The sequence below is a fragment of the Gadus morhua genome, chromosome 3, assembly GCF_902167405.1.
Source record: "Gadus morhua chromosome 3, gadMor3.0, whole genome shotgun sequence".
NCBI classification, from domain to species: domain Eukaryota; kingdom Metazoa; phylum Chordata; class Actinopteri; order Gadiformes; family Gadidae; genus Gadus; species Gadus morhua.
In genome coordinates, this window is record NC_044050.1 from 16,907,397 (window position 1) to 16,933,253 (window position 25,857).

The window sequence follows — 25,857 nt, forward strand, 5'->3', positions numbered from 1 at the left end:
GTTGTTTGGGGTCAGACGTGCTTCCTGTATGGCTCCTGATTGGTCCTTCGTGGCCACGTGGGAAAAGAATCGGAAGTAGTTCTACCGTGGCTACAATGATAGATGTCTCGAAGAAAACAATTTCGTTCCGAGTGCAATACTTTTGTATGCCGTACACAAAAATCAATATTTACACATTATAATCACCTTTGATCTTCGTGAACCCAATTGGTGATATATGGGATTAAATCAAGAATTGTAGCTAAAGAACCGAAGCTGAATGTTTCTTTTCGCCAATGTTTCTTCCGGACACTTGTCCATCATGCACTAGTCGTGCTTGTCGCCCTTTTCGTCTCATCCTCATTTAACCAGGCGACTCATTTACAGTTTTTGGTAAGCTATTGAAATACAATGATGTTATATATACAGTGCATCGTTACATTTTTTATTGACATGAACGTCGTGTACATTGGAGGGCATCCGCTGTTCTTTACAGGGAACACGTTACTTGCTAGTTGCCTTTAGCTAAGTTAGCAGTAAAAACAAAACTTCGCTCATAACACCCACATAGATGAATCGTCACCATTGCTGGTTCAGAGGTTGCTTAGACTGGGTTGTCGTATAATATTTATATATACATTTTAAATTCTAGCAATGCCGATCTATGATGACAATTTTTTTCTACGCATGCAAATCGTGGATTTGCAGTTTTTAGCTTTCACAAAGTCACCAATTTGTGAACCAACAGCGTTCACTTTAGTATGTCTTGATGTATTCTTTGTTTGCAGGCAAAGTGATTTCAATTATTTCTGAGCAAAATGCCTAAAAAGAAAACCGGTGCCCGTAAGAAGGCTGAGAGTCGCAAGGAAAGAGAGAAGCAGACTCGAGCCAATCGGGACCATATCGACGTAGCCAAACACCCGTGCAATTTTGCAATGGTAATAAACCAAATGACAATAACCGATATTATATTATACCTAAATTGGAATCGTAAAACGAAGAGGACGCAGCATTTTCCCATGCAGCTCACACATTAGGCCTATATGTTACTATAGCCATTGAGATGTAGCCTGACATCACCAGACCAATTCGCAAATGCGTATTGGACGTTACAATGAGTACAAGATGAGCTTGCATGTTTGTGTAGTTCCCCGACTAATAATATGCTTATCTCAGGATAGAGTCCCATAGGCGATGGCCTAAGCTTTAATTGCCACAATACAATACAGTACACAAATCGATCTCTATCCTGTAATAAGCATCTCAATAGCTAGTTTATCAGATGGGGCTACTCATGTTATGCTATCAATAAAGTTTTGACTGAAATGTCAAATTGTTTTCAATATTGTATTTCAGGAATGTGACAAATGCAACAGGAGACAGAAGAACAGAGCTTTCTGCTACTTTTGTTCTTCAGTGCAGAAGCTTCCTATGTGTGCCCAATGTGGTAAGTCTTTTTTGACTTTACTTGGCTCTATGACTTTTGTACAGAGTAATAATGATAGTTCTCAATATAACTATAATCAATAATCTAGAGTCCAGCCAGAACTTGCAAAGTGAAATAGATTAGTCTACTTATGACTGTATTTGACTATTGGACATTTTCTGTAGCATGTTTTCTTTTTTAAGGAAAAACCAAATGCATGAAATCATCAGATTGTGTCATAAGACATCCTGGGATTCACAGCACTGGGATGGGGATGGTGGTAAGATAATGATTACTCAGATCAAATATCCTGTTGTGCATAAGTCATTTATGTGTTCACATCGTTCAATGAGGGTTGCATTTCTTTCTTGAGCAGCGTCAAAGCAAAATGTATCTCTTCCCGCCTTAGGGGGCGGTGTGCGATTTCTGTGAAGCTTGGGTGTGCCATGGGAGGAAGTGTCTGAGTACACATGCTTGTGTATGCCCACTGACCGATGCAGAGTGCATCGAATGTGATCGCAATGTCTGGGAACATGGTAAGTGGAGTACCATTTGAAATTCCTTGCCACTTGGAGGTCCTACAGATGTCGTAAACAATTGTATTAACATTTTGTTTTTGAAAGGTGGGCGTCTGTTCCGCTGTTCGTTCTGTATGAATTTCCTTTGTGAGGATGATCAGTTTGAGCACCAGGCTAGTTGCCAAATCCTTGAGGCAGAAACATACAAATGTGAGTCACACAATCACTACGAATTAATCCCAATAATTGTTTTTCCCGTTCTATTTATTTACCACAGTTTCTGGTAACGCCTTTCAAACTCTGATTAATCTCTTCCCATGTCCAATTTGTAGGCGTTTCCTGCAACCGACTGGGGCAACACTCTTGCCTACGTTGTAAGGTGAGGATATTACGATGAGCAAGCGGAGCGGTATAACAATGGTTTACTTATGTGCAAACAACTAATTGCTTGCTAATTACTGTTGTCTCCAATGGTTTTCAAAGGCCTGTTACTGTGACGACCATGCCCGGAGCAAGGTGTTCAAACAGGAGAAGGGTAAAGGGCCACCGTGTCCTAAATGTGGCCATGAGACCCAGGAGACAAAAGACCTCAGCATGTCCAGTAAGTCGCTCATAGACTGCATTTGTGGATCATTGTATTGGAAGGGCCACCGTTCATTGATTGCCCGGTTTAGTTTCTTCTCAATGCGTGTGTCCTTACAGCCATAAAGCAGGCAGTGGTTGGGTAGCTTGCTCAAAAATAGTTTGTTCTAAATCTAGAACCTTCAGCTGGAGGTCCCAACATCCTAGCCACTAGCCCAGACCTGGGCATAGTGGCTAGGATGTTGAAAATATGGTAACGAAACATAGTTCCTTTTTCAATTTGGTGCCACGTTACTTTTCCCAGGGACAGATTTGACAGTGATACGGCCTTCTCAGGCAGTATGGTATTGCACAATAAGCGGTCCTTTGTGCTTGCGTAATAGTCTCATTCCACACCGTGCGAGACAGACGCTGGTAGCGTGAAGCTGTCTCTGCAATCAGACATTGCTTCCGCAGGCATTTTGAAAGCGACAAAATGGCAGCAGTGGCACGAGATAACAAACGCCGTCACTGTATACCTGTGTAAGGACATGGTTCCCTTTCAAAATGTCGATAGGGCTTTAAAGAGATGGTCAAAACACTCAAACCCAGGTACGCGTTACCTGCCAGTACACACTTCAGCCAAATTGAGATGCCAAAACAATATGGCAAGGTCCGCAAGCAAGTGGAGAAACAAATCCATACTATTAAACATTAGTGTTTTTCCAGAGATAGAGGTAACTAACTTTTTTTATTCAGTTTTGCTGCTAAACCAGTATTTTACCCCTTCAGAGGCATTTCTATCAAAATTAGAAGATAAAATTGACATACCTTGATATAATACCGTTACCGTCTATGCCTCAAATCATACCGTGATATTAGGGGTGTAACGGTACACAAAAGTCACGGTTCGGTACGTACCTCGGTTTTTAAGTCACGGTATGGTACGGTTCATAGTTAAGGGGAAAATTTAAAAAAAACTGCTTGTTGGTCAAAAACGGAGAATGGCCGTAGATCAGCAGCAATGAAAACACAAATAAACTTGGTTTTGGCATTTGCATTTCTGAATTCCAAGACGGGTTGTTGAAATAGTGTCGTGAGCTGGGTTTGCACATCTCGTTTTTCTTTCACAGCAACAGTGATAGTAACTCCTGGATGGTGCCTTTTCAAATGCGTGTGCTAGCGATGTGCATTTCTGGCAAAAATACTATTCGATATTCGCTGAGACGTATTCGAATAATATTCAAAAAACGCTCAATCGAGAGCCCCCCACGCACGCACACACCTCGGATACACGCACACACAATGACACAGGGAGAGGCTTTTATGATTTGTATGAAATCAATCTGTTTATTTCAACAACTGCGCCATCAACATTCAACATCCAAATTGCAGATAGTAGCGATCCGAAAACAAACGGATCGCTATTTATTTATTTGTTTTACTGAACACAGCCTGCATGACGGTTAATTAGACACGTTAAAAATATATAACTTCACACGGTGTGTCTTTTTACAATTTATTTGAACCAGCAATTCGTAGTGTTGATCAGCAGAGAAATAGTCAGCCAAAGACCTTGACGTCGCTTAGCAACCGAGGACGCTATTCACCACCGGAAGTTGTGAAGGCCCATGCAAGTCAACGGAGCGTTCAACAGCATTGAGAAGAGCCGTAATGAATAACGATAGTCACGTTCTTTATTCGATATTCTACGTGACTCCGACAATTCGACGATCGTTGCCCATCCCTAGCGTGTGCATGTTAAAGTGCTGTACGTTGACACGGAGGGCCCTCTCCATAGCCGGAGAGCCTCCAATATTTTTTAACTATCCGTCGACGCCATGGACCTATTGGTCCACGCAACGGAGGCATAATTGCCCACCCCTGCACCAAACTATACTGAATGTATCTAGTGTGTAAAGCTCAAGAGAGAGAGAACATCTCGATGATATAATGTCACAACCATATAGTTGCCTCGACGACGAGCCCGACGGCTCACCTATATTCACCTATCCCCACCATCCCAGCTCCCTGCAGTGAGCACATCCGTTGGGCCAGGGGAGACGTGCTCTGGTATTGGTAAGTGTGGCACTGCAAAGGCTCAATTATGGTTCCATGTCGATGCGACGCAATGACCACGCAGACGCTTCGACGCAGTCGTGAACCTGTTTTGGTTCGTTAGTTAGCGAAACAACCCATCGCCTCGACGCAAGGTAACGGGCCCCCGCACGCCAGGCCCCTGCAGTGGACCATAAGAGGGTCCGCAAGGAAGTAATGGGTCCGTAGACCCCCTTGTGTAGCGTTGACTTGGAACCATAATTGAGCCTTAACCCTCGTTCTTCGTTCCGCAGCTCGCTCCGTCAAGTTCGGCCGGCAGAGCGGCGCAGGAGAGGAGGACAGCTATGGCTACGGCGCGGGGGGTTACGCGGCTTACTGGAAGAACATGGCCGCCAGCAACGCAGACAAGGAGGATGACGAGGAGGAGGAGGAGGACGACGATGAGGAAGAGGATGACGACGATGAGGAGGATGATGATGATGAGGAGGAAGTTGTGGATCAGCCGGAGGGAAAAGAAGAAGGGGTCGTGGCCCCCCTGGCTGCGCTGAATCTGACTGACTGACCTGATTATCGGCGTAATGCATAAGTTTAGAGCAACGTGGGGGCTGAAACCATTAAGTGTCGTGCACTTATTCTTCATACCAGGTCAAGAATCAATAAAGTTATGAAATGAAATCTAGGACACTGTCTTGATCGAGATTTTATCATCTTTGAATATATGAAAATTAGATATGTTGTTTGATCATTAATAGAAAGTCATATATCCTCACAATTATCAATGTTTCAAGACATTTAAATTAACTTTTAACTGTCTGTAACAAGCTTATAGACTGATTATTTTTTAGATATAATTATATTTGGCTAGAATTCAGTATACTTTTATTATAATTGCAATACAATACTTTTTTTTTTTTTTTACAATAAAGTAAGTTGTCTCACAATTAACATCTAATTTTTGCAATATTTCTGTCGAGTAAGGAAAATTAAAGGCAATGGCGTTATCCGACTATAAATCGGGTCTTAATGGGTACGTACTTCTGCAGACATGCATCATTGCATCAGTATTGATGCTAATGATCATGCAAGTGCACTCAAGCATTCATACGTGATTGATGCATAAGTCTGCAAAGACATGTGTCAACCACGTATGTGTGCTAGTGTGCATTCGCATAATTTATAATGATTCATTTTAATTTCTTAAACCTTCTGAGGCCACGCCCTCAGGGTAAAGCGATAAAAAGAACAGTGCCACAGGGCGGGCACAGACCAATCTTATTTTCTTGTAAGCAGCCTCGCTGCATCTGTATTTTGTCAATTAAAACCATGGGAAAGTCAGCGTGAACGATCGAGATGCAAACATGTGATGGTGTTTTCTGCCTCGAGAGGAGAGCAGCGTCTTCGACCAGATGACAAACTTGGGGAAACCGTCGGTGATCTTTTTAAGGCTATTCCGAATTCAGAAGCGACCGGCGGTAAGTGAACATGCTAATCGAGCTAATCATGTTTCCTGATTCCATGATCATTGTTCACCTGGTGTGACCTGGTGTTCAGTAATGCATACATAATAATACACCTTTATCATACCAGCCTAATCCACGTGGGTCCCTACCTCTCGTCCTTGCCAAAGTGTTTATCTAAACCCTTTATTCAACCTTCCACTTTCACTTTCATTTAAGCGTATTATGATCATGTCACGGAAAGACCTGATTGGCATGTTTAATGAACAACTAGCCTAATATTATGATTAATTAATTCGTCTTAAAAACGACGTCCTCATGATTGGCAGACATACTAAAATAACTTTTTTACAACCTCAATTACAGAAATCTTCACATTTTGGGCTGTCCTGCGACCACTGCCGCAAGTGCCACAAAAGACATGTTTGGCTTTGTTTATTTATTCTAAGGTAAGTTCAAATAAATCCTGCAAACCGATATAATTGACGCTAAAGAACACACCGACTGTGTCAACAGTTGCGGGAAAGTCACCAATAAACCGAATTGAGCCGCCCTTGGGACCTCTGGACTATATATTGTGCGTGAATTAATAAAACAGCGCTACACTAATAGCGTGTCATACACGTTTATGTGCTGAGCAATCAGTAAACCCTTCAAACAAATGTGTTTTTTTTATTTCGATAGTTTGTCTTTCATCGAGTTGCAGTCATAACAGCAGCTGTCGATGCCGTTAAAGAAGTAAACGATTATAAATGCTATTTTTCGGAAATGGCCCTTCAATCAATGGAAGTTCCACCTGGTCACTTCCTAGGTGAGGAGTCCATGTAGTTCATGTATTATATCATAGGCCTACTAGAGTTTTCCAACTGTTAAATGGAAAGTGTAGCATACTATGCATGCAAATCAATTATTAAATAACTTACTGTTCAGGGCTGCAAAGTCCATTGACATTTTAGAATGCAAGGCAACTACTATTGGTTGGTTGAAAATAATGATCATCTTTGAGATTAAACATCTCTTCCGCTGTCCTGGCCAAGACAGGCAGCAGTAGCCGGCTGCAGTCACACATAGCATACACACAAAATGTAAAAAAAAAAAAAAAAAACAGTCCACAGGGGATATCGATATCGCAAGACATTTCGGGAGGCTCAAGGAGGGGAGTAATATTAGATTTGAGCAACAAAGTGTAGTCTTGTAGTGGACTCAATAGACATAGTTCGCCATACTGTGTTATTTACATGTTTTCGTTGTGATACAGGGACACTGTCTCTTTAAGATCACGTCGCTTGTGCGTTGATATGCGCAATGTTTGAATTTAAAGGTCCCATGGCTTGCTACTTTATGGATGCTTTAATATAGATATTAGTAGGCCCCAATCACAGTATTTGAAGACGTTCCCGACTTCAGCCGTGGTGTAAAATTACAGCCACTACCGGCCAGTCGCACCTTGAGAATTCCCCAAATGCGGTGTTTCAGTGTCTGTAGCTTTAATGCAAATGAGGAGGAGAGAGGCGGGTCAAGGAGGAGGGTGGGGGTGTGGCCCTGAGCTGCTTGCAGCAGTACCATGCGCTCTGTTTACAGTGGATGTATCGCAATGGCGAGGCGCACACAGCCTTTAGCCGTGTTCTGTTAATATTCTAGAACACATAGGAGACCTGGAGCTCTATATCTAAATTATAGAATATTATACATAGATATCCATATCATAATGAATATTATCACGGCCAAAAGCTGTGTGAGCCACTAGACGATATTATGAATCTCAAACGACCGCGTCGGGTTCTCCGACGTCTCTGGTTGTTCCACGTCCACATTAATCTGAAGTAGACTGAACCACGACATGGAGGAGAAGGGGATTGTTCCCCGCAATTCTTGACCGTGGTTGTCTCCTGCCGGAGCCTCGCTGCCGAGGGACCACTGCCTCGGCAGCGGGAAGCGGGGCTCAAGCGGGAGACATTCACGGCCAACAATCCCTTTCTCCTCCATGTCGTGGTTCATGTACTTCAGGACACAGTCAAAAGCCAAAGTTCCTTTCCCCCAATTCATTCTCAACCATGGCTGAGATAACCCCCACTACGAGTCTCATTGTCTCATTGTGTGCTTGGCCATTGAGGTTGTGTTCCCCCCTTTACAATAAATGATTTTCGCCCTTTTCAGCCATCCTCGCGAGCAAAGTTAACCGCCAGACTTCACTTGTTTTACTTGTGATACATGTTTGCCGTGACGCGACTCGAGGGACGCAACATTACGTTACAAGACCTACGGGACAAAAATAATAATAAATGAGCGACGGGACTCGATAGTGGTATCGATTAGCCCAAACGTTAAGGATTTTCGGGTTTTGAAAAAAAGTGGAACCGGGTCCTTGATAGAACCGGGTTTCGATCCCCATCCCTGTACTTGAGGGAGCCAAAGCCAAAGTTCCTTTCCCCCAATTCCTTCTCAACCATGGCTGAGATAATCCCAACCACAGTCTCGTTGTGGAAATACTAGAGACGTCAAAGAACCAACGTGTTATGCGCCATAACACCAACAGCAAACAGTTGCGTTAGTGTGTGTGTTATCACAAACACACACGTCATTGGCGGGCTAAATTCTCTGGGCGGGCAAGGCAGAGAATGGGGAGGAGCTTAGATCCTTTAGGACGACATAAGGGACCACATTCCAAATCAGCGCCTCCGTTTCTTCAAAGGCGAGCAGGACGCCTAGTGCTCGGTTTACACCAAACGCAAGTTTTAGCCACGGGGGGACCATAGGCAGGCTAGGGGAACTTAGAAAACCTCAAAGTGAGATTATCATGCCATTGGACCTTTTAACGGTTTATATATATGACAAAATGAACGACCTGCCATTGCTTGTCGAGGTGAGTAATTGGATCTTCCCTTTTTATCGCAATTTCTGCAGTCAACAGACAGAACGTGTTACCTCGGAGAGTTTGTCGACGGAGCCGTTATGTTTAAAAAGATAACGTCTTACCTGGGCGAGTGTCGCTGCGGTTTGTGCGGGTGCGTGTTCTTACCTGCGAGTGTGTCGATGGCGGAGCCGTTATGTAAAAAAAACCGTATTATTTCGGTGCGTGTCGCTGCGGTGTGTGAGCGTGCGTGTGTGTTCTTCCCTGTGCGTGTGTCGATGGCGGAGCTGTTATGTTTAAGGGCAAGTGTCGCTGCAGTGTGTGCGCGTGCGCGTTCGTGTTTGTTCTTACTTGCGCTTGTGTCGATAGCGGAGCTGATATGTTTAAAAACATGTCTTGATGTGCATTGTGTGCGCGTGTGTTTTAACCTATGAGCCACAGCTGCAGACTATTACAGGGCTAACAGCCGGACAGGAAAACGTGAATCTTTTAAACATGTTTAACACAGTGAAGATGCCATTCACATCTTCACATTACCCCCCCCCCCTCTTTTAAGCTTGCAAACACAGTTTCAAGCACATTAGATAAAAAAGGTAAAATATTGTGCAAGTCATTTGTGCTAAATAAACAGTTCAAAAAGTATATCTGGTGACCTCCAATCTTCATTCCACGATCACTCCTTCTTGGCCAAACACTGCACTCTTCACAGTACACAGCCCAGCTCTGAGACTTCCTCCATCCAGACCTCCAGCCACATGCAAAATCCGCTCAGGCCTCTGGAGTACCAGCAGATAACTTGGCCTCCGAGCACTGGCCCTTCCCCTGGGCCGCAGACTGGTCCGCCACTGGATCCTTTCAGGAAGTCCTCAGCCATTGCTGTCTTCCGCCACTACTGTTCTCTCAAGGCTTGGCAATAGCTCCCCACAAGGTTCACGTCAGCAACAAGGAGTTCCCAAGCTATTCCTCCTTGAGGCTCTGGCCAACCCCACAGGACAGCAGTTCAACTCCACCAGTGATCTCCTAGCAGGTCTCTTCGTCTACCTGCTTACCTTTCACTGCGGTCCACCTAGAAGCTTCTTGAACAATGTTTTTTGAATCTAGGTCCCCTCCACTCGGCTAGAGGAATCATCCCACTACTGCCACCAAATGTGAAAGAGTTTCCTTGACGCACAATGTTGTTGGTAAAAACATATTTTTACTTAAAAACAATACCACAACAGTCGAGTCACTTGCACAACTCCAGTCTAGAACTCTGGCCCTCTTAAGGAGTACCAGAATGGGTGTGGCTCAATTAACCTATTAGCCACAGCTGCAGACTATTACAGGGCTAACAGCCGGACAGGAACACGCAAATCTTTTAAAACATGTTAAACACAGTGAAGATGCCATTCACATCTTCACAGTGCGCTTCCGTGTATGTGTCGCTGCCTTTGTCTTGACGTGCGGTGTGGGCTCGTGCGTGTGTAGATGACGATGCGATACAGAGTAGGGAAATTCTGCTCAGCACACTTAACTTTGCAGAGTGCACGTTTTTGAGATCGCAGGTCTTAAATTGAGCGCCTGTGTTCGATTGGCCGTCGTTAGCCGTCAGCTGATAGGGGGCGCATGACATGAGTCTCCCGCCAGAACTAGCCACGCCCATTATGGTTGGAAGGGTGGCATCAATCCAAGCCATTGCCTTGGTGGTTCTGGTAATGGTAATCCAGCAGATGTTTTATTTTTTGACTTCTCTTTGCTCACATATTTCAGTCACATGCTTAAGGTAAAAAAAAACATAAATATCTTGAATTGAATTGAAATCGACAACCTATTGTATTTCCCACTGAAATATGACAGTTCTACATAATTTATTGGAAGCACTAAGATGATTTGTCCATGAAAGACCCCAGGTACATTTTTTACATCATCTGTGTCGAGAGGAAGCTACCTAGACTAGCATATTTGAGGAAGCTACCTAGCCAGGGCAGATTATATGCGCTCACCTGGGTTAGACAAAACAAAGATACAGTTTATGGGATCGGTCATTCAGAATTTATGGTCAACTGCCCAATTTCGGAACGCGTCTTTATGCGAGAAGAGGCGAGTTGAAAAAAAGATCATGGCTGGTTTTCCTCTCAACAATTTCAACAATTAATCTGGGGTTTAAACAAATCCAAATCCATGAAGTTGCTGGGACACAGCCTGTCTCTAAACAGTCTCCATGCTTCTGCTCCTGTGTAACTGGGTGCACTCTCTTAGCTGATTTTGTAAGCGATACTTATGTGAGATTGTGGAAATAACTGTCACTTTTGATGATTTCTTTGTGATGTGTGTGTCAACTTTTAAAAAAAACAACAGCAGTAACCTTCTTTAATTCATCTGACCTATTAGCAAATACAAAATATGATTCCAAAACGCCAACGAAAACAATATACAGTATACAGTATAATGCCAGTTTTTACATACATCTCCCTAGGTTTACTGATCCCCCAACAAAGTATTTGTATCTTAATACATTTTTACCTGCCAAGCCGTTTTCACTGTCTTGCCTGTGTAAAACCGACGGGGTATAATCCGCCACTTTCAAGCCACCTGCATGCACTAATTAGTTGACGTCATCTCAGCGAAGGCTACTTTTTTCAAGTGTAAAAAAATATTCTTTATTTTGCTGACCACTTGTTTTTTATCCCGACGAAAGCCTCGTAAGGAAAGTTCCTCTGCTGCTTTCTCGTAGATCGCACCATCTTTCGACGTCTTCGTTAAATGCGACTGCATCACCTTCTCTCCCACAATGGTAAGCAGCTCGCGGTTGTCTTGACGACCGGTTAACCTGCTCTCTCTCAGCTGTTTCCTGCTAAAAAAAATATTATTTTATAAATCCTGGCTGTGGGATGCAAATTTTTCGTCATCAACACAAGTCCCGCCCCTGAAACCGCGAAGCAGTCTAATCTCATTTACATGAAAATGAAACCCCCAATATGTGAAGGGTCCGAGGGTAAACTAGGGTGCGAAATCAAGCCGGCATATTACCTCGGTCAGTGTAAACCTGTGACCCATGTTTTTTTTTTTTTTGACAGATATATTTCATTGTCCTGACACATTGACCTGAACTCTCTTGTTCTGTTTTAGCATCCTGAGCAGCTCTACCTGTGCCACTGCTGCCCCCTCCGATGTTACAATAGAACTTCATCGATTGCTGAAGAGAATAACTTCCAGCGTTGAGGTGAGTACAGGAATCACATCCACTGTAACATATAGTAGAGGGACACTATTTTATTACCAGTGATGCTGATTAGCCATTACAAGCTAATGATTGATGCGTGATTGATTTGACTGGCAGTCAAAATCAGTTGTTACAGCCCTAAATTAGACTTTGAAATGGCTTAAGTGATGGGTAATGAACCTCACTAAAATAAAGGCTATATAGTTGAATTACAGCAAAAAGGTTAATTAAGGGTAATTCACTGTCATTAGGAAATGTTTGTAATTCATTTGTCTACATCTTTGTAATTTAATTTTACTTTCTTCTCAGAAATCTGATGCCTTACTTTACTCCTACGCTCCTACGCCTGAGAATCCTGTATGTTGTAGATTCATATGTTATAAGTATATGATAAACAAGTGGGCTCTTACATCACAAAGCATTTATTGAGACAATATTTTAAATGAACTGTTTCAATTATTGAAATATTTGAATCTTCATTATGATCTACCTAGATTAAAACAAACTGGTTGCTGCCAAGAATTTATGAAACTTTAATTTAGAAGCATATGGGACTATGGGAGTGTGCCTTGGCAATAGTTAATTTAAGCACAACATGAAATTAAGGTTTCAGCACCCATATTAACTAAAGTGTGTAGCATTGTTTAAAATGATAATGATAATGTTGTATAATAATATATGTTGTTGTTTTTTTTTTAGGAAAAATGCAAAAATATGTCCTTAATCTGTTATGTGTGTGAACTGAAGGTCATTATCTTTGAAGAGGAAATAGAGGAAGAAAAACCTGAGATTTATCATCTAGAAAATATACTACCTTTACAACTTAGCTCTGTAAGTCCTGTTTTTTATCAGAAGACGCATACAATGAGCAACCATTGATGTGATTAGTGGGATCTGTTTATTATCTCTTAAAATAAGTGCTTTAAGATCTTGATGTTTAAACTGATTCAACGTCACGGGTTACTCCCCATTTCAATCCCATCACAGTCAATCAGTACACACGTTTACACATTATGGCAATAATATTCATTTATTATTATTTTATGTATTATTTACTTAAAGCAGGCTTTCTGGGGCCTGTACCACGAAGCTCGCTTAGAGGGTTAGCGAGTATGTTGAGCCTCAAGCCTGGGTTAGTTGTACCACGAAAGTCGATCTCTTTTAGCATCGCTGTATCACCATGGTGACTTATGCTCGCAACCAAACCTGGTCGGGAGCAGTTTTTCGGCTTAGTCAAGCCGGAGATCGGCTACTTAAATCGGCGTGCACAGCTTCCTAGCCCCTCCTCTGACAATGGCTTCACCATTTGTGGGTGTTCCCGTGGACCTCGGCGCACTTCTCGTACAGGCGTCTCTCCGGAGACAGAGGGTTTTACGGGACAGAACCGATCCCTTGGCATTGTCTGACGATATTCAGATTTCAGACTTTATTGTCATTGTGCAAACAACGAAATTGGGGTTCTTCATGAGAGATACAGATTCTCATCAGAGGGTGTTCGTTATTTGATCCTTTTGGACCTTATGTAGACAATGCTTACTGTTGCGCATAGTGTCTCCGTGACAGAGTGCTAGAGTGGAGGTAGCGCGTCAGTCTTGAATTTCTGCGAGGGGGGTTCGACTCCCAAGTGACGCGAATTTATGTGAAGCTTAAAAAGTTGCAATTCTCATGCATATGGAATACTTATTCACTAAAGCTTATGGAATTATATTTTTGTGCTTATTTCGAACTTGATCCCATATTTTCAAGGCCGTGCTGGCACCACATCTATGGGGGTAAAATGCATGATGATAGACCGGCGAATTTGAACCCCGGTCGCTGGCGTTCGGGTCTTATGGAGTGGCGAAGTCACGCCCCTTCCGGTAGAGCTCATGGGACCTATGAGATCGAAAAATATGAATGGGTGTCAATGGAGAGAAAATAATTATTTTCTGGTCCCAGTCTTTATATGCCCTGGATTACACATATGTTGTTCGTGGATTTAAATGATAATTTTTCATGCAAAGAAAACAAAAACTTTTCGTGAAGAAGTTTGATAATTTTAGGTTTTATGTGAGGCCGCTTTGTGAATTACAGCTCTTCGCTGCTCTCGACGCATATGATATACGTCACCACACCCGCACAATATGTGTCACCACACCCGCACATCAGTACGGCACATAGAGATGGCACATAACTAAAACTTTCCACATGCCCCGACTTATAGTGGTTTTCACCTCTTTCTATGCTTTTATCCTCGCCTTGAAAAAAAGTGGTGAAGTGGAGCAGAGAGATCGCCATCTCTGTGCCGAGTTCCAAATGCGGGTATGGTGACGTATATCATATGCGTCGAGAGCAGCGAAGAGCTGTAGTTCACAAAGCGGCCTCACATAAAACCTAAAATTATCAAACTTCTTCACGAACATTTTTAGTTTTCTTTGCATGAAAAATTATCATTTAAATCCACAAACAACATATGTGTAATCCAGGGCATATAAAGACTGGGACCAGAAAATAATTATTTTCTCTCCATTGACACCCATTCATATTTTTCGATCTCATAGGTCCCATGAGCTCTACCGGAAGGGGCGTGACTTCGCCACTCTATACTAATCCACTACGCTACAGCCGCTACCTCTCAGCGGTTGAAAACATGCAATGCATTACTTACATAGGGTGTATTTAAAGTGAATTCCCTACATGATAGAATAAGGCAGGATGGACGTTGCTTATACATTTTTAAATCATCATCATTCTATTTGGATTAATTGCGAACAATTCTGCATTTGGCATAGTTATTTTATAGACAATATGCAGAATCTTTTCACTTATACGCATATAGACTGCTTGATCTATCGTAAAGGTGACAAAAATGACGAAAAAACGCCCCTTTCAAGTGAACGCGCACTGAACCTAAAGCGGAAAACCTGGTTCAACTAATTGAATCTAAAGTGAGCTTCGTGGTACCATTTAACTCTGATTGCGAGTTGCGGCTCTGTCAAGCCAGGTTTTCCCAAGAAAGCCTGGGTATGTTCAGCGAGGTTCGTGGTATACCCCCCTGCTGAGGATAATTGTGTTGTTTTAAAAAAACAAAGCAATCTGTTATTTCTGTTTCTTTACTTAAGGTTGTTGTTAGCAAAGAATTGGTCATTGTTAAAGGTTGGATAGGTGATTCGCTTTTTTGGCCATTTTTGCAAAATTACTTGAAATCCTTATCATAACCCGCTTACAGCCACTGAGTTAGAAGTACTGACATGAAAATTAAACAAGTCAATCATCTGTGGAACGGACAGGGCTCGAAAAACTCGAGCCAATCATTTCCATTGCCACCGAGTTGCATTGGACAGTAAGTACGTCAATCAAACGGTCGTACTGCACTCCCCCTCCCCCGCGCCCCGCGCGCGACCCCTTCGTGCAGTACTCGTGACCCAGAGCTCGTGACCCAGAGCAAGCTCCTGTTTGTTGTTATCCTGCGGTAGCTACTGGAACTAGTTAATCCACATTTGGACCTAGCAGTAGAAGACAATTTCCATCCCCACGCCACCATCCCCACCACCACCACCACCACCAGCAAAGAGAAGGAAAACTCTTTTTCAGAGAGTAATTGATAATAAAAACGCTGAAAGAGAAAAACTGAAATCAAGAATAAAAATCAATAATGAAATCAAGAAGAATAATGCTTTCGAACGTTGGCGGCAACTGAAGGAGTTTCAAAGTTTATACCGTTTATACTCTGTAATACCGGTGTGGAGACGAGTGTATTACTCGGTGTGAAAATGTCCACACCGCGGCAACCCTGGTGAAAACCAGGACTTCCAATACAATTATATGAAACAAACATACATTTTCTAAAAATAGTAATGATTTATGTGACCGTTTAATGTTTATAACATCTGGTGCAACCATAGCAGCGAGAACGTATTCTCAGCAGGGGGTGCTGGGAAAAAAAAAACTCAGCCTGCACTAGACTCGCAACTCGTTACATTGATAAAAAAGATGTATAGCAGCGCAGCTCAATTAGACCAGTGCATGCGCGCACAGTTGAAAATCGATCGTTCACATCCAGCTGCTCACAGAACAAGTTTAGCGCACCACCGCTACCCTCACACTTTTTCATATAACCTTTTTTCAGCACTAGGTCATATGAGCATTAAATAAATGCTGCGTCTCAAAATGCCTTGGACAGCAGCGAGGATGACTCGCTTTGCCACGGGTCGAAACAGTTCGGAGCATCCACAGCCAGAGCGAACACAGCGGGGCAGAGGAGTGTCAGGAATAGTCTTTGGTGTACACATCAGTACGGCCTAGCTATTTGCACTACTGTTTAGTGGCAATGCAGTGTTTTATTCGATGCCTTTTTATTTTCGTATATTATTTCAATGAATACAATTTATTTATTCATAAAAAACGGATCTGGTCTTCAAATCTTTTTTCCAAATATAGGTCGTCTTACAATGGGGTTTGTGTTTATATTCGGACCAATACGGTACAGCGGGCGCTCACATGACGTTAAGCATTTCCTGGTTCATAATGTGACGCTTCAGAACCTAAAATCCCGTTTCTCCCCGTTGACACGACAACACATAACCGGCGTTTTCAGAAATCTCCACTTTGGCCGGAGTTTTTAGAAATGATCGTTTTCTGTGATAAGACAGGGCCTCGGACAGGGGGTGTTGCAGCACCCCCAGCACCCCTACTTCCCGCGGTACTGGGTGCAATTTACAGCTGAATGTAGTGCCATGTTGTTAAACGAAAACCTACGCTAGCCCGGCTCGCTCTCGCGCATCTCTGTTCGCGCTCGTGCATGATTGCGCGTCCAGGTACTTGGAATGGGTGGAGTCAGAGTCAGCGTTGAAGGAGAGGGGGTAGGACCATTTGAGTTGTGTATTTTCAAAATCTGTTGGCGTTTCGCAAATCACCTACCCAACCTTTAACCAAACTAAAATCGGAATGTTTGGTTTGTATGCTGTGCATTCTTTCATTTTGTTTCCATAATTAATAATTTAATCATTAATATTTCTAGGTCAACTGTCCACCATGTGAAGCACAGACTCTAGTATCTGCCACAAAATTCCATCAGAACTTCAAGGATCTATTGGAGAAAAGGAATTCACAACAGAAAGGACGTTGATGGTATAGGCCCCGTCCACATGAAGCCGATTTCATGGCGAAACCGCAAAGGTCTTGTACGGTTAGGCCTTCCGTCCACACGAAGCCGGCGAATCCGCTGACCGAAACCGCAAACTTCTGAAACCACCCTCGGTGGTTTCAGAAGTGGTTTCCCCCCCCCCTTCGATCCTCTAGCCAATGACTGTTAAGCCCGCGGAGTCTCACCCTTCATGCGCATGCTCGCCTCTTTTCTTATTTATTTTCCTTCTGGATTTCTGTAGCAGAAGCAGCGCCCCTTATGGGCCTGGCTTGTGTACTACAGCGTTTCTACAGGTCTACCCGGTTTCGCTTGGCTTCGTCTTTACGGAGATACTTCGAAACCGGAGAGATCGAAACCGTAACGGTTTCGCCCGTTTCGGCTTCGTGTGGACGGGGCCATAGTAACTGAAGGAAATGAGCATTACGGTCGTCCGTCTAACGCAAATGTATTTTATATATTAGATAATAGTATACTTTGTTTACAGTTGCCGCACTAACAATATCACTATTCATGTATTGCACTGCACGACTCTGAAAAGGGAAATATAATGTATTTGTATAGGATATATTATCAAATCTTTATGATGATTACATCACTTTTGTTATTGTAATTTAGTTTTCACGTCCAATTCAATGTATTCTCAGGTAAACATTACAAATATAAGCTTATGCCATTTCTTCTGGCATTAATGTCTATCGACCGTCAGTTGGTAACAAAATACAACCATAACAATAAGCTTTGTAGCATATTTTGTCATGTCCAGTTTATACTTTATGTAACTGAGTATATATAGTCTCACTTAACAATTGATTAACCCTATAACTAAATTAAAATAATGTATACATAAATTCCGGATTTAACAGGAGCACCATTATTGTACACCATTAGGAAATGTTAATTGATGGTTAATAAGATACCCTTATTGTAAAGTGTTACCTTATATATTTATAAACATAATCTTTTTTCATATACAAAAGAATACATCAAAGAAGTTTATGTTCGTAAATCAATATTTATGTCAAACAAAACAATATTTTATTCAATAACACAATTGCACAATATCAAATGTATAATAAGACCTTTTCAACAAACATTTTTGGTCTGGTGTGACTTTATATATACAATTTAGTTCGGAATACAAAAATACAATATAAAATGTTGTTGATGTTTTTAACAGTATGAAAAATGATCTGATATCCTATACAATTCAAAGATCATGATCCTGTTTTATACAACTTAGCATCATGGTACATAAGTTGTTTGGGTTGGGCTATAGCCTCACATTCAGGGGGTACATGTTGCAATACTTCTACATTACTTGGTTGTTAGGAAACCCAAATGGTATTTAAGATCTAATGTTATGCTAAATTAAATTAATTGAAATTAACATAACCTAGGTCGGGAATTTGACTTGTCTATAAGAATGACATAACGCACGCCCGCCCACCCACCCACCCACACACACACCCCCACCCACCCACCCACACACACACACACAGGACAATAGCTCTTACAGTCATCCTCAAAGCATTAATTGACTAAAAAAATGTAAAGTGTAATTATATGAACATGTTTGGAACCAAGCCGTCAATGCAGTTTTTGATGGGACTGCTATTTTCTTTCTCTATTTACAATTTGGAAGCATACATCACCACTGATTACACAGGTCCTTACTTATTTCCCTTAAGTGTCCACTTTTCCGTACGTTCCCTCGGGGGGTCGGTAGGACTTTGGAAACGTCATCAGCTGCAGCATGTTGAAGGCATACTTCCTGCATCTAATATTCTTTTGTACGTTCTCAATCCGACACCCCTCTCTGATGATTCCAATAAAGGGATGGTGGAAAAACAATGCAAGGATGGGGGGGGGGGGGGGGGGGGGGGACAAAAAAAGAAGATAAACATGATCAAAACAAAGATGAGACACTTTTGGAAATGATGACTAAGGAGCTGTTCACTGACATTGGTTGTGCTACTGTGGAAATGCTAGATGGGCTGTAGGTAAATAAGCATTTTTATTAAAACAGGGATTATAGCCACTTAGTTGGATATTATATTTTATAGTTTTTCCCAACACAAATAGTTATACTCATTTTATATTTTCAGGTATTATCATTCATGGTATTACAAAGCAATACCATGAATATTACCAGTGGCTTAATTGTATTTGTATGCATTTACATGTACTTAGTGAAACTAACTGAAAGTGAAATTCCCCTCTATGAAATAAATACATGAGTGAGAATTAAGGGTGATCAGATGGAGCTAGAAGGTGGACACACATGCTCTCAATCAATATTTATATTTCTGATAGTCAACCCAGCTTCTCTTAAAGGGGTAGTTCGAACTTTGGACATAGGACCTGAATCCAAAGTTAGCCTTGGTGTTCTTTATCATTGGAGACAGTTTTCAACACATTTCATTCAGTCATTCTAGTGGCAGAGTTTGCTCGTGCTAGGCTAGTGCACGGCAACGGGCAATACTAGCCTGCTAATAAAACAGTCTTACCCACTCCAGAACCGAGGCAAATCAACTATAACGCCAGACGGTTTATGTAAATGTCTGTGTTGATAGAATAATGTAAGAAATAAAACCAGCCTAGCACGAGCGACTAGAAGGATTGAATGAAATGTGTTGAAAACTGTCTTCAATGATAAAGAATATCCAGGCTAAGGCTGTGTTCACATCTAGCGTTGTTTTTTATTAAATCTGCCAGCGCTTGTTTTACTACATTATATTCCTATGGAGCAGAGCGTTTCTTGAAAAAGTCACAGCCGTTTTTTTAAACGCCTCTCCCAGCGTTTTTTTCTGCCATACAGAGCGTTGAAAAAAGTTCAACTTTCAGGAAGAAAGCGGCCGACGTCAGGCGTCTTTTGGGCAACTGACCAATCACAAGCGGAACATTGACACTTCGTCACGAAGGAAACTCTCAACTGTCAAAACAAGAAACAATGGCAGATAAACCACTCGGGAAAGTGCCGTCGGAGCGATTAATAGTGGTAATTACAGAAAATGTCCAGATCTACGACATGTCTAATCGGCTCTATCCTGGATACATAGTAGGCGAGTAACGTCGGGTCTAGAATGGGTTCATTGCTAGGCGATAGAAAAAATGCTCTTGGCGCTTTTAGGGAACAATTTTTTTAAGCTTTAAGCTTGTAAGAGCTTGAAAAATGAGGTCAGGCGTCTTTTTGGCAACTGACCCCAAGCGGAACATTGACACTTCATCGCGGAAAGGAAGGAAAGGAAGGAAAGGAAGGAAAGGAAGGAAACTCTCAACTGTCAAAACAAGAAACAATGGCGGACAAATCACTCGAGAAAGTGCCATGTCGCGATCTGCAACATGTCTAATGGGCTCTAACCTGGATACGTAGTAGGCGAGTAACGTCGGGTCTAGAATGGGTTCGTTGCTAGGCAATAGAAAAAACGCTATCTGCGCTTTTAGGACAAAAAACCCTGCCAGTTTCTTTATTTTTTTAAGCGGTCGGCTCAACTTTTCCCTATTACAAAAAATGCTAGATGTGAACACGCCCTTAGTTGGTTTTTCCCTCCACCGAGAGATTCACAGCCAATCTATGCCAATTAGATGTTAACACCTTAAAATAAATAGTATAAAAAAAATAATATATATATATATACACACACAAATATATTCACATTTATACATACTCAAATATACTTATATATTCAAATGTAAATTTCCATGAGACATGTAGTTCGCATGGCGCTAAGACCCTGAGACACCTTAGTTATTAACCATAGTACCCATTTCACTGTTTGTACCGTACTCATCGCCCCTTGAGGGCAACTGAGGGCTGAAGGTAAATCAGCTGACATTCACACAGACATTCGCTATGTATTTGGCCTGGTACATGATTTAGTCACTCTGTTGAAACATAGGGACTTCCTATCATCCTCAGGCAAACATTGGTACACAAAGGGTTTCACCAATGACCCTAAAAGTGTTTGTGGTGCATGTGAAATCTGCGCCAATATCAACGTTGGTCGCTGAATTTCAAACCACCGATTCAGATGGATTTCATCAAACTCATCCCGAGTGTGGCTAGTTTCCATCATCAAAGGTTTCCTGACATCAAGAGCGGGAGCAGGATGCGGTAGCCAAAGCCCCAAAAGCGGAAGTCCTACCGAGATTGGGGCATACCAGCAAAATGAGAGGCAACAATGGCTCACACTTTTTTAATGCAGCGATCAGACAGATCAGCTTGGACATTTCCATAAGACATTCAAACACTGAGACCGGTGAACTGAGACAGCCAGGGCTGAATACCACGAGCTGCATTCCTGGGAAGGGTAGAAACCCTTCTGCAGCTGTGCCTCAAGGACGTTTTCCTGTTATACAACTGCCGTGGTATACTACAGCTCTTCAACCTTTGCATGCTTTTCGTGTTGTGTGGCCTTTTTGCAGAGACTAGTTTTCTTTTATACTATTTTTGCCCTTTATTATAATAAGTTTATCTGTAAGTTTATACTGAGGTGCGTTGTCAATATAGTTCAAAGGATTTCCAGCAGAATGTACAAAAATGTATGTGTCTGTGTGTATATATACACTCAGACACATATCTTTAATATAAAAACCAAAGGAAAAACAGGAGCAAGCCAGTTATATGGTGTTGTCAGGGATTTATTGATATTTAGCAAGCAGAAAAACAAGACTTAAAATGAGCCAGACGACCAGCAGGTGGGAGCTAACCAGCAGCAGGGCTATGGGGTAAAAGTGTCGCGAGGGAGGTTTCCTCTCGCTGGAGCCCGCCTCGGGGTCTTCCCCGTGGGCCACGTCTCCCTGGGTCAGCCGACTGCAGGGCCACACGCCAGCGGGCCAGATACAACACCACACGGAGGGAGACACAAGATATATACACAGAGAGAAATAAGTAAGATCACTGCTGCCGTCCAGGGACGCTGTGTCAGTGGTTCTCAACCGCTGGGTCGAGAGCTGGCTGGGGGCCGCGGGTCCAGATTCACGTCCAGATCTGAGTCAGCATACGGAGCTGATATCGACTTCGTCGGAGCAAATAAAATATACGTTTTGTATACTTTTATTAAAAATCGTTCTTAGAACTGAATTATCGACTGTAATGCGAGAGCAATACAAGTGAAGCCGTTTCTCATTTGATAGCGGGTAGAAGGTAAGCTATGTTTTATCTTAAAGTGATGGAAACTGGATACAAATGCTGTATCTTACACAGCTGCGCCATCGACGCGATGCAAACTTAGGAGAATTTGTCCCTGCCTTGGTCACCCGCTTGCTCCGTGACGGGGAAGTGAAAATGACCTCCTCTGATAAATCAGCTTGAAGGAAAAGAAGGAAATTTATCGATTGAAACGATGTGAGATCGCAATGGATTTCATGGACAATCATTGTCTGATGCTCAATGCACGGATTGATAACACTTAACTAGGGCTTTATGCTGTCCATCACTTTCAATTTGGTCTGACTTCCATAGATGACAAAAATATGGACTATGCGAAGAGCTCTTGAGCTCTGATTAGGCGCAAACTCAATGTCTTAGAGGTTAAGGAGCACTGGTCTGGACGCAGGGGGGGGGGCCTCTTGAGGGCCTTCGAAGCACGGTGATGCCATGTGAAATGAGTTGGTTGATTGAAGACAGAGTGATCATGAAGCCAGCATCTGGGTCCTTGGTGAATGACTTGATGTGAAATCCATGAGCAGTTTTGAAGAACACAAGCATGTCTTTTCTGGCTATGTGGGCCCCTACTTGCACGTATTTGAAGTTTGCAAAAGTGTAGCTCAGTTTTCGCGTACATCCTGTTCATCCTGCTCAACTTGCATGGAGTCCTTACTTGAATTAAAATAAATCCTACCCTTAGCTTTGAACAATTTAGAAAAAAATCAACACAATATAATGTTAATGTGATTGGTGTTAAAGGTAATTAGCCATGTAGATTATGTATAATCTAAGAAAAGATGGTATTACAGAAAATCGGATTTTGTCATTCTGTGCGCCAACATGTAAGTTTCTTTTAATAAACTCTCATACGATCTACACAAAGAACGAATGTATTTTCTCTTTGTATGAATATCTAGTTTTCCAAAAAAATTGTGATCTCATTTTATTCAGTATTTTTAGACAAATGATTTCTTTCAGTCTTAAAGTGCCTAATGTTGATCAAATGTGTGTATTTGGTATAAAGCTGTAACAAACGATGAGATCATCGAGTAATGCACATGCTGCTGGGGGTTTTCCAGCCTCAAGCAACCTCTGCGAAGGACCAAGGCCGCATCATTCTGTTGCTAAGTGGATGCTGCCATACAGTGACAATAGGCCCACATGATTTATCCAATAGATATATATCCTATAAATATCTATACCTATCTCTTGCTCTGTTTTGGGTGCTCCACTTCATTGTATTCTCTTCTTGTTTTTGCTTATTTGCAAGAGTATGTTCTGTATAGTTAAGAGTTTATGCCTTATAGTAAAGTCATCAGTCATAATAAGTCACCTGTTATCATAAGAACAGTGTGTGTTGAAGACATCTGGCCCATTTGAAGATTTGCTTTCACAAAAAATGAGGATGAACAATCTGGAAATGTCTGTAATCCCTCTCTCTGCCATGTTGTAAACGGTAAACTAGTGGATGGCATTAGGAAGGAGCAGGGGTGGGTGGACCAGATGGGCCATGCAAGGCTATGAGGATAGAAGGAAAGTGTCCTGACAATGACACCACATGTTTTTTCAACAGTGTATGAAAACAAAATGTTCTCTTTATTTGTTCAATGACGAACATATCAATGTTTTATGATGAGATTGTCCGGATGCATCAATGTTTTATGATGAGATTGCTATGGCAGATGATATGCATGTTATCAGCATTTTATAAATCATGTAAACAAAACGTGTACATGATCCATGATCCTCATGCTTACATAAAAGCCCTTAGTTTCTAAGTGGTCATTAACATGTGTAAGTTTAGGACAATACAAGTAGGTCAGCAAGCAATATTATATCGTGTCCGCTCCGCTTAGTTCAATATCTATGCAACCTTCTGATGTTTTGGCGGTTGCATTATTGGCTGACAGTCACAACAGCTGTGCTGCATGGTCTGTTTGCTTGAAAATGCTCACCATGTATCCACTGTCTTGCCTGGTAATGAAATGAGTTGGCTTGAAATCATCAGTTACTTGATAAAGCTGGAAAGACTAATAATGATCGATTCCAACCCAGTTTAACACCAAAATATAGCAAAGCTATGTTGGGCTACAGTGGAAAACCTAGAAGTTTTGGCTCTAAAATTGTGAGATGCCTACGTTTCTTTCTCTATGCCTGCATCCACGTCACGTGACTGTCAAGTTTCTGTCTACGAAAACAAACATCATGGCTGACATTTATTTTATTCTCAGTGGAAAATGCAATATTTTGAAATAGATTTGTCATAAAAAAAAAAATCGATAACATCTCTAGCCAAGTGCAGTTTAATTTTTATGAAAGTTCTTTCAGGTCTCCAAAAATATATATTCTTGGTTCCTGTGATAGGAGTAGGACGCTGTGATGAGGTACATTAATGTACAAAATGTGAGTTCTATGTAAAAGTTAATTTACACAAACCTAGATGAGGTTTTATCACCAATAGTGCACTTTACTCCAAACCATAGCGCAATCGTTGCCATAACGGCTACGAAATGTACCCATATTCTAAGGTGCCTTTTGAAGGAAACATTTATTATGCTATTTATTATTTTTAAAGCACTGATCAGGAGTGGCACCTTGAATCTCGTTGTGTTAATACACTGCATTCAATGCAATGCCAATAAATCTTCTATTCTAAAACCATTTAACATTTTTATTAATAAATTACTTTAACAAGGCTCGTTCTTTGTTCTGAAATCACCTTCTGAGGTCTAGATATGTCACTCCAAGAGAAATGTTAACACATTCCTCACCCTTGAGGTCATTCCTCACCCTGAATGTGTATGAAATATTTATGTTGTTGAGCGCCATGCTCCCAAGGACACTATTTATGTATGGTGTTTTACACATGTTTGTCACGTGACGTGGAGGCAGACCTATCGAAAATAATGGGCCCAAAAAACTTAGGGCATCTCGCAACTTTACAGCCGTTATAGTGAAACTACTATGATGTCCTCTATGGACAAACATAGCTATACTACATTTTGTTGTGAGAATGGGTTGTACATTCTGATGACTCTTTACCACCGATTCCAAATTTTCAATTGTGTAAATTGATTGGGGGTGAATAAGAAAAACTAGTTGTTCTAGTAGTAGGTTATGTCGTGGCAATTTCTCTATTAGATATTGCGTCTGAGACAGATGAGATATTTAGATGCAAAAAAGCACACAATACTTGTAGGCAATTGCTGGTCACATATATTTGTAATAAAAGTACTAACAAAGATACATCTCAATATGCATCAACAAACAATAAAAAACAGGCATACAATAATAATAATCTGAGGCCTCAGATGGGAGTTCTCCCTGCGTGTTACTTCATACACTAAAGGTACGCTTAGAGAAAATACACTGAGTAGCGACAAGTTAGGAGCTTTTATACACTTAGATCGAATCCTTGAGGGCAGTTGGCCCCCAATAATCCAAAAAACTTTGTTAACCAGATGTTCATCTATTGATTGAAGTTTCTTCAGAGGTTAAGAAGGTGGTTGAGGCTGTTCCTTATCACCCTTT

General features: G+C 41.7%; 2 protein-coding genes across 15 annotated transcripts in view; one reads left to right on the top strand and one right to left on the bottom strand.

The window, feature by feature from the left end:
- The first annotated feature begins 41 nt into the window (after nucleotides 1–41).
- Nucleotides 42–18,270, top strand: znf330 (zinc finger protein 330). Of its 4 annotated transcripts, XM_030352596.1 has the most exons (15): nucleotides 42–372; nucleotides 768–917; nucleotides 1,336–1,426; nucleotides 1,609–1,685; nucleotides 1,815–1,941; nucleotides 2,029–2,133; nucleotides 2,256–2,302; nucleotides 2,407–2,524; nucleotides 4,836–6,014; nucleotides 6,366–6,448; nucleotides 11,564–11,623; nucleotides 11,959–12,052; nucleotides 12,362–12,409; nucleotides 12,752–12,883; nucleotides 17,052–18,270. In XM_030352596.1, exons 2-9 carry the CDS (start codon nucleotides 798–800, stop codon nucleotides 5,102–5,104), a joined length of 954 nt encoding a protein of 317 aa, XP_030208456.1. In that variant the 5' UTR covers nucleotides 42–372; nucleotides 768–797; the 3' UTR covers nucleotides 5,105–6,014; nucleotides 6,366–6,448; nucleotides 11,564–11,623; nucleotides 11,959–12,052; nucleotides 12,362–12,409; nucleotides 12,752–12,883; nucleotides 17,052–18,270. The 4 variants fall into 4 exon arrangements, with proteins under 4 accessions (XP_030208456.1, XP_030208455.1, XP_030208458.1 ...); XM_030352595.1 differs by lacking the exon at nucleotides 11,564–11,623; XM_030352598.1 differs by lacking the exon at nucleotides 11,564–11,623 and having other exon boundaries at nucleotides 12,800–12,883.
- inpp4b (inositol polyphosphate-4-phosphatase type II B) overlaps nucleotides 18,170–25,857 on the bottom strand; it is a 138,219-nt gene continuing 130,531 nt past the window's right edge. For 9 of the 11 annotated variants that reach the window (XM_030352557.1, XM_030352561.1, XM_030352562.1 and 6 more), the window contains one exon: nucleotides 21,801–21,990. In XM_030352557.1, the coding sequence (XP_030208417.1) occupies nucleotides 21,819–21,990 (172 nt within the window). In that variant the 3' untranslated portion in view covers nucleotides 21,801–21,818. Of the gene's footprint in view, nucleotides 18,994–19,755; nucleotides 21,319–21,800; nucleotides 21,991–25,857 lie in introns of those variants that run through there. The other 2 variants (XM_030352558.1, XM_030352560.1) reach the window with 2 other exon arrangements.

Excerpts from the sequence above, each read along its gene's own strand:
- znf330 (XM_030352596.1), top strand. The coding sequence starts at position 798 with ATGCCTAAAAAGAAAACCGGTGCCCGTAAGAAGGCTGAGAGTCGCAAG. Across the intron at positions 1,427-1,608 it reads TCCTATGTGTGCCCAATGTG|GAAAAACCAAATGCATGAAA; the intron begins GTAAGTCTTTTT and ends TTCTTTTTTAAG. Across the intron at positions 1,942-2,028 it reads TCGCAATGTCTGGGAACATG|GTGGGCGTCTGTTCCGCTGT; the intron begins GTAAGTGGAGTA and ends TGTTTTTGAAAG.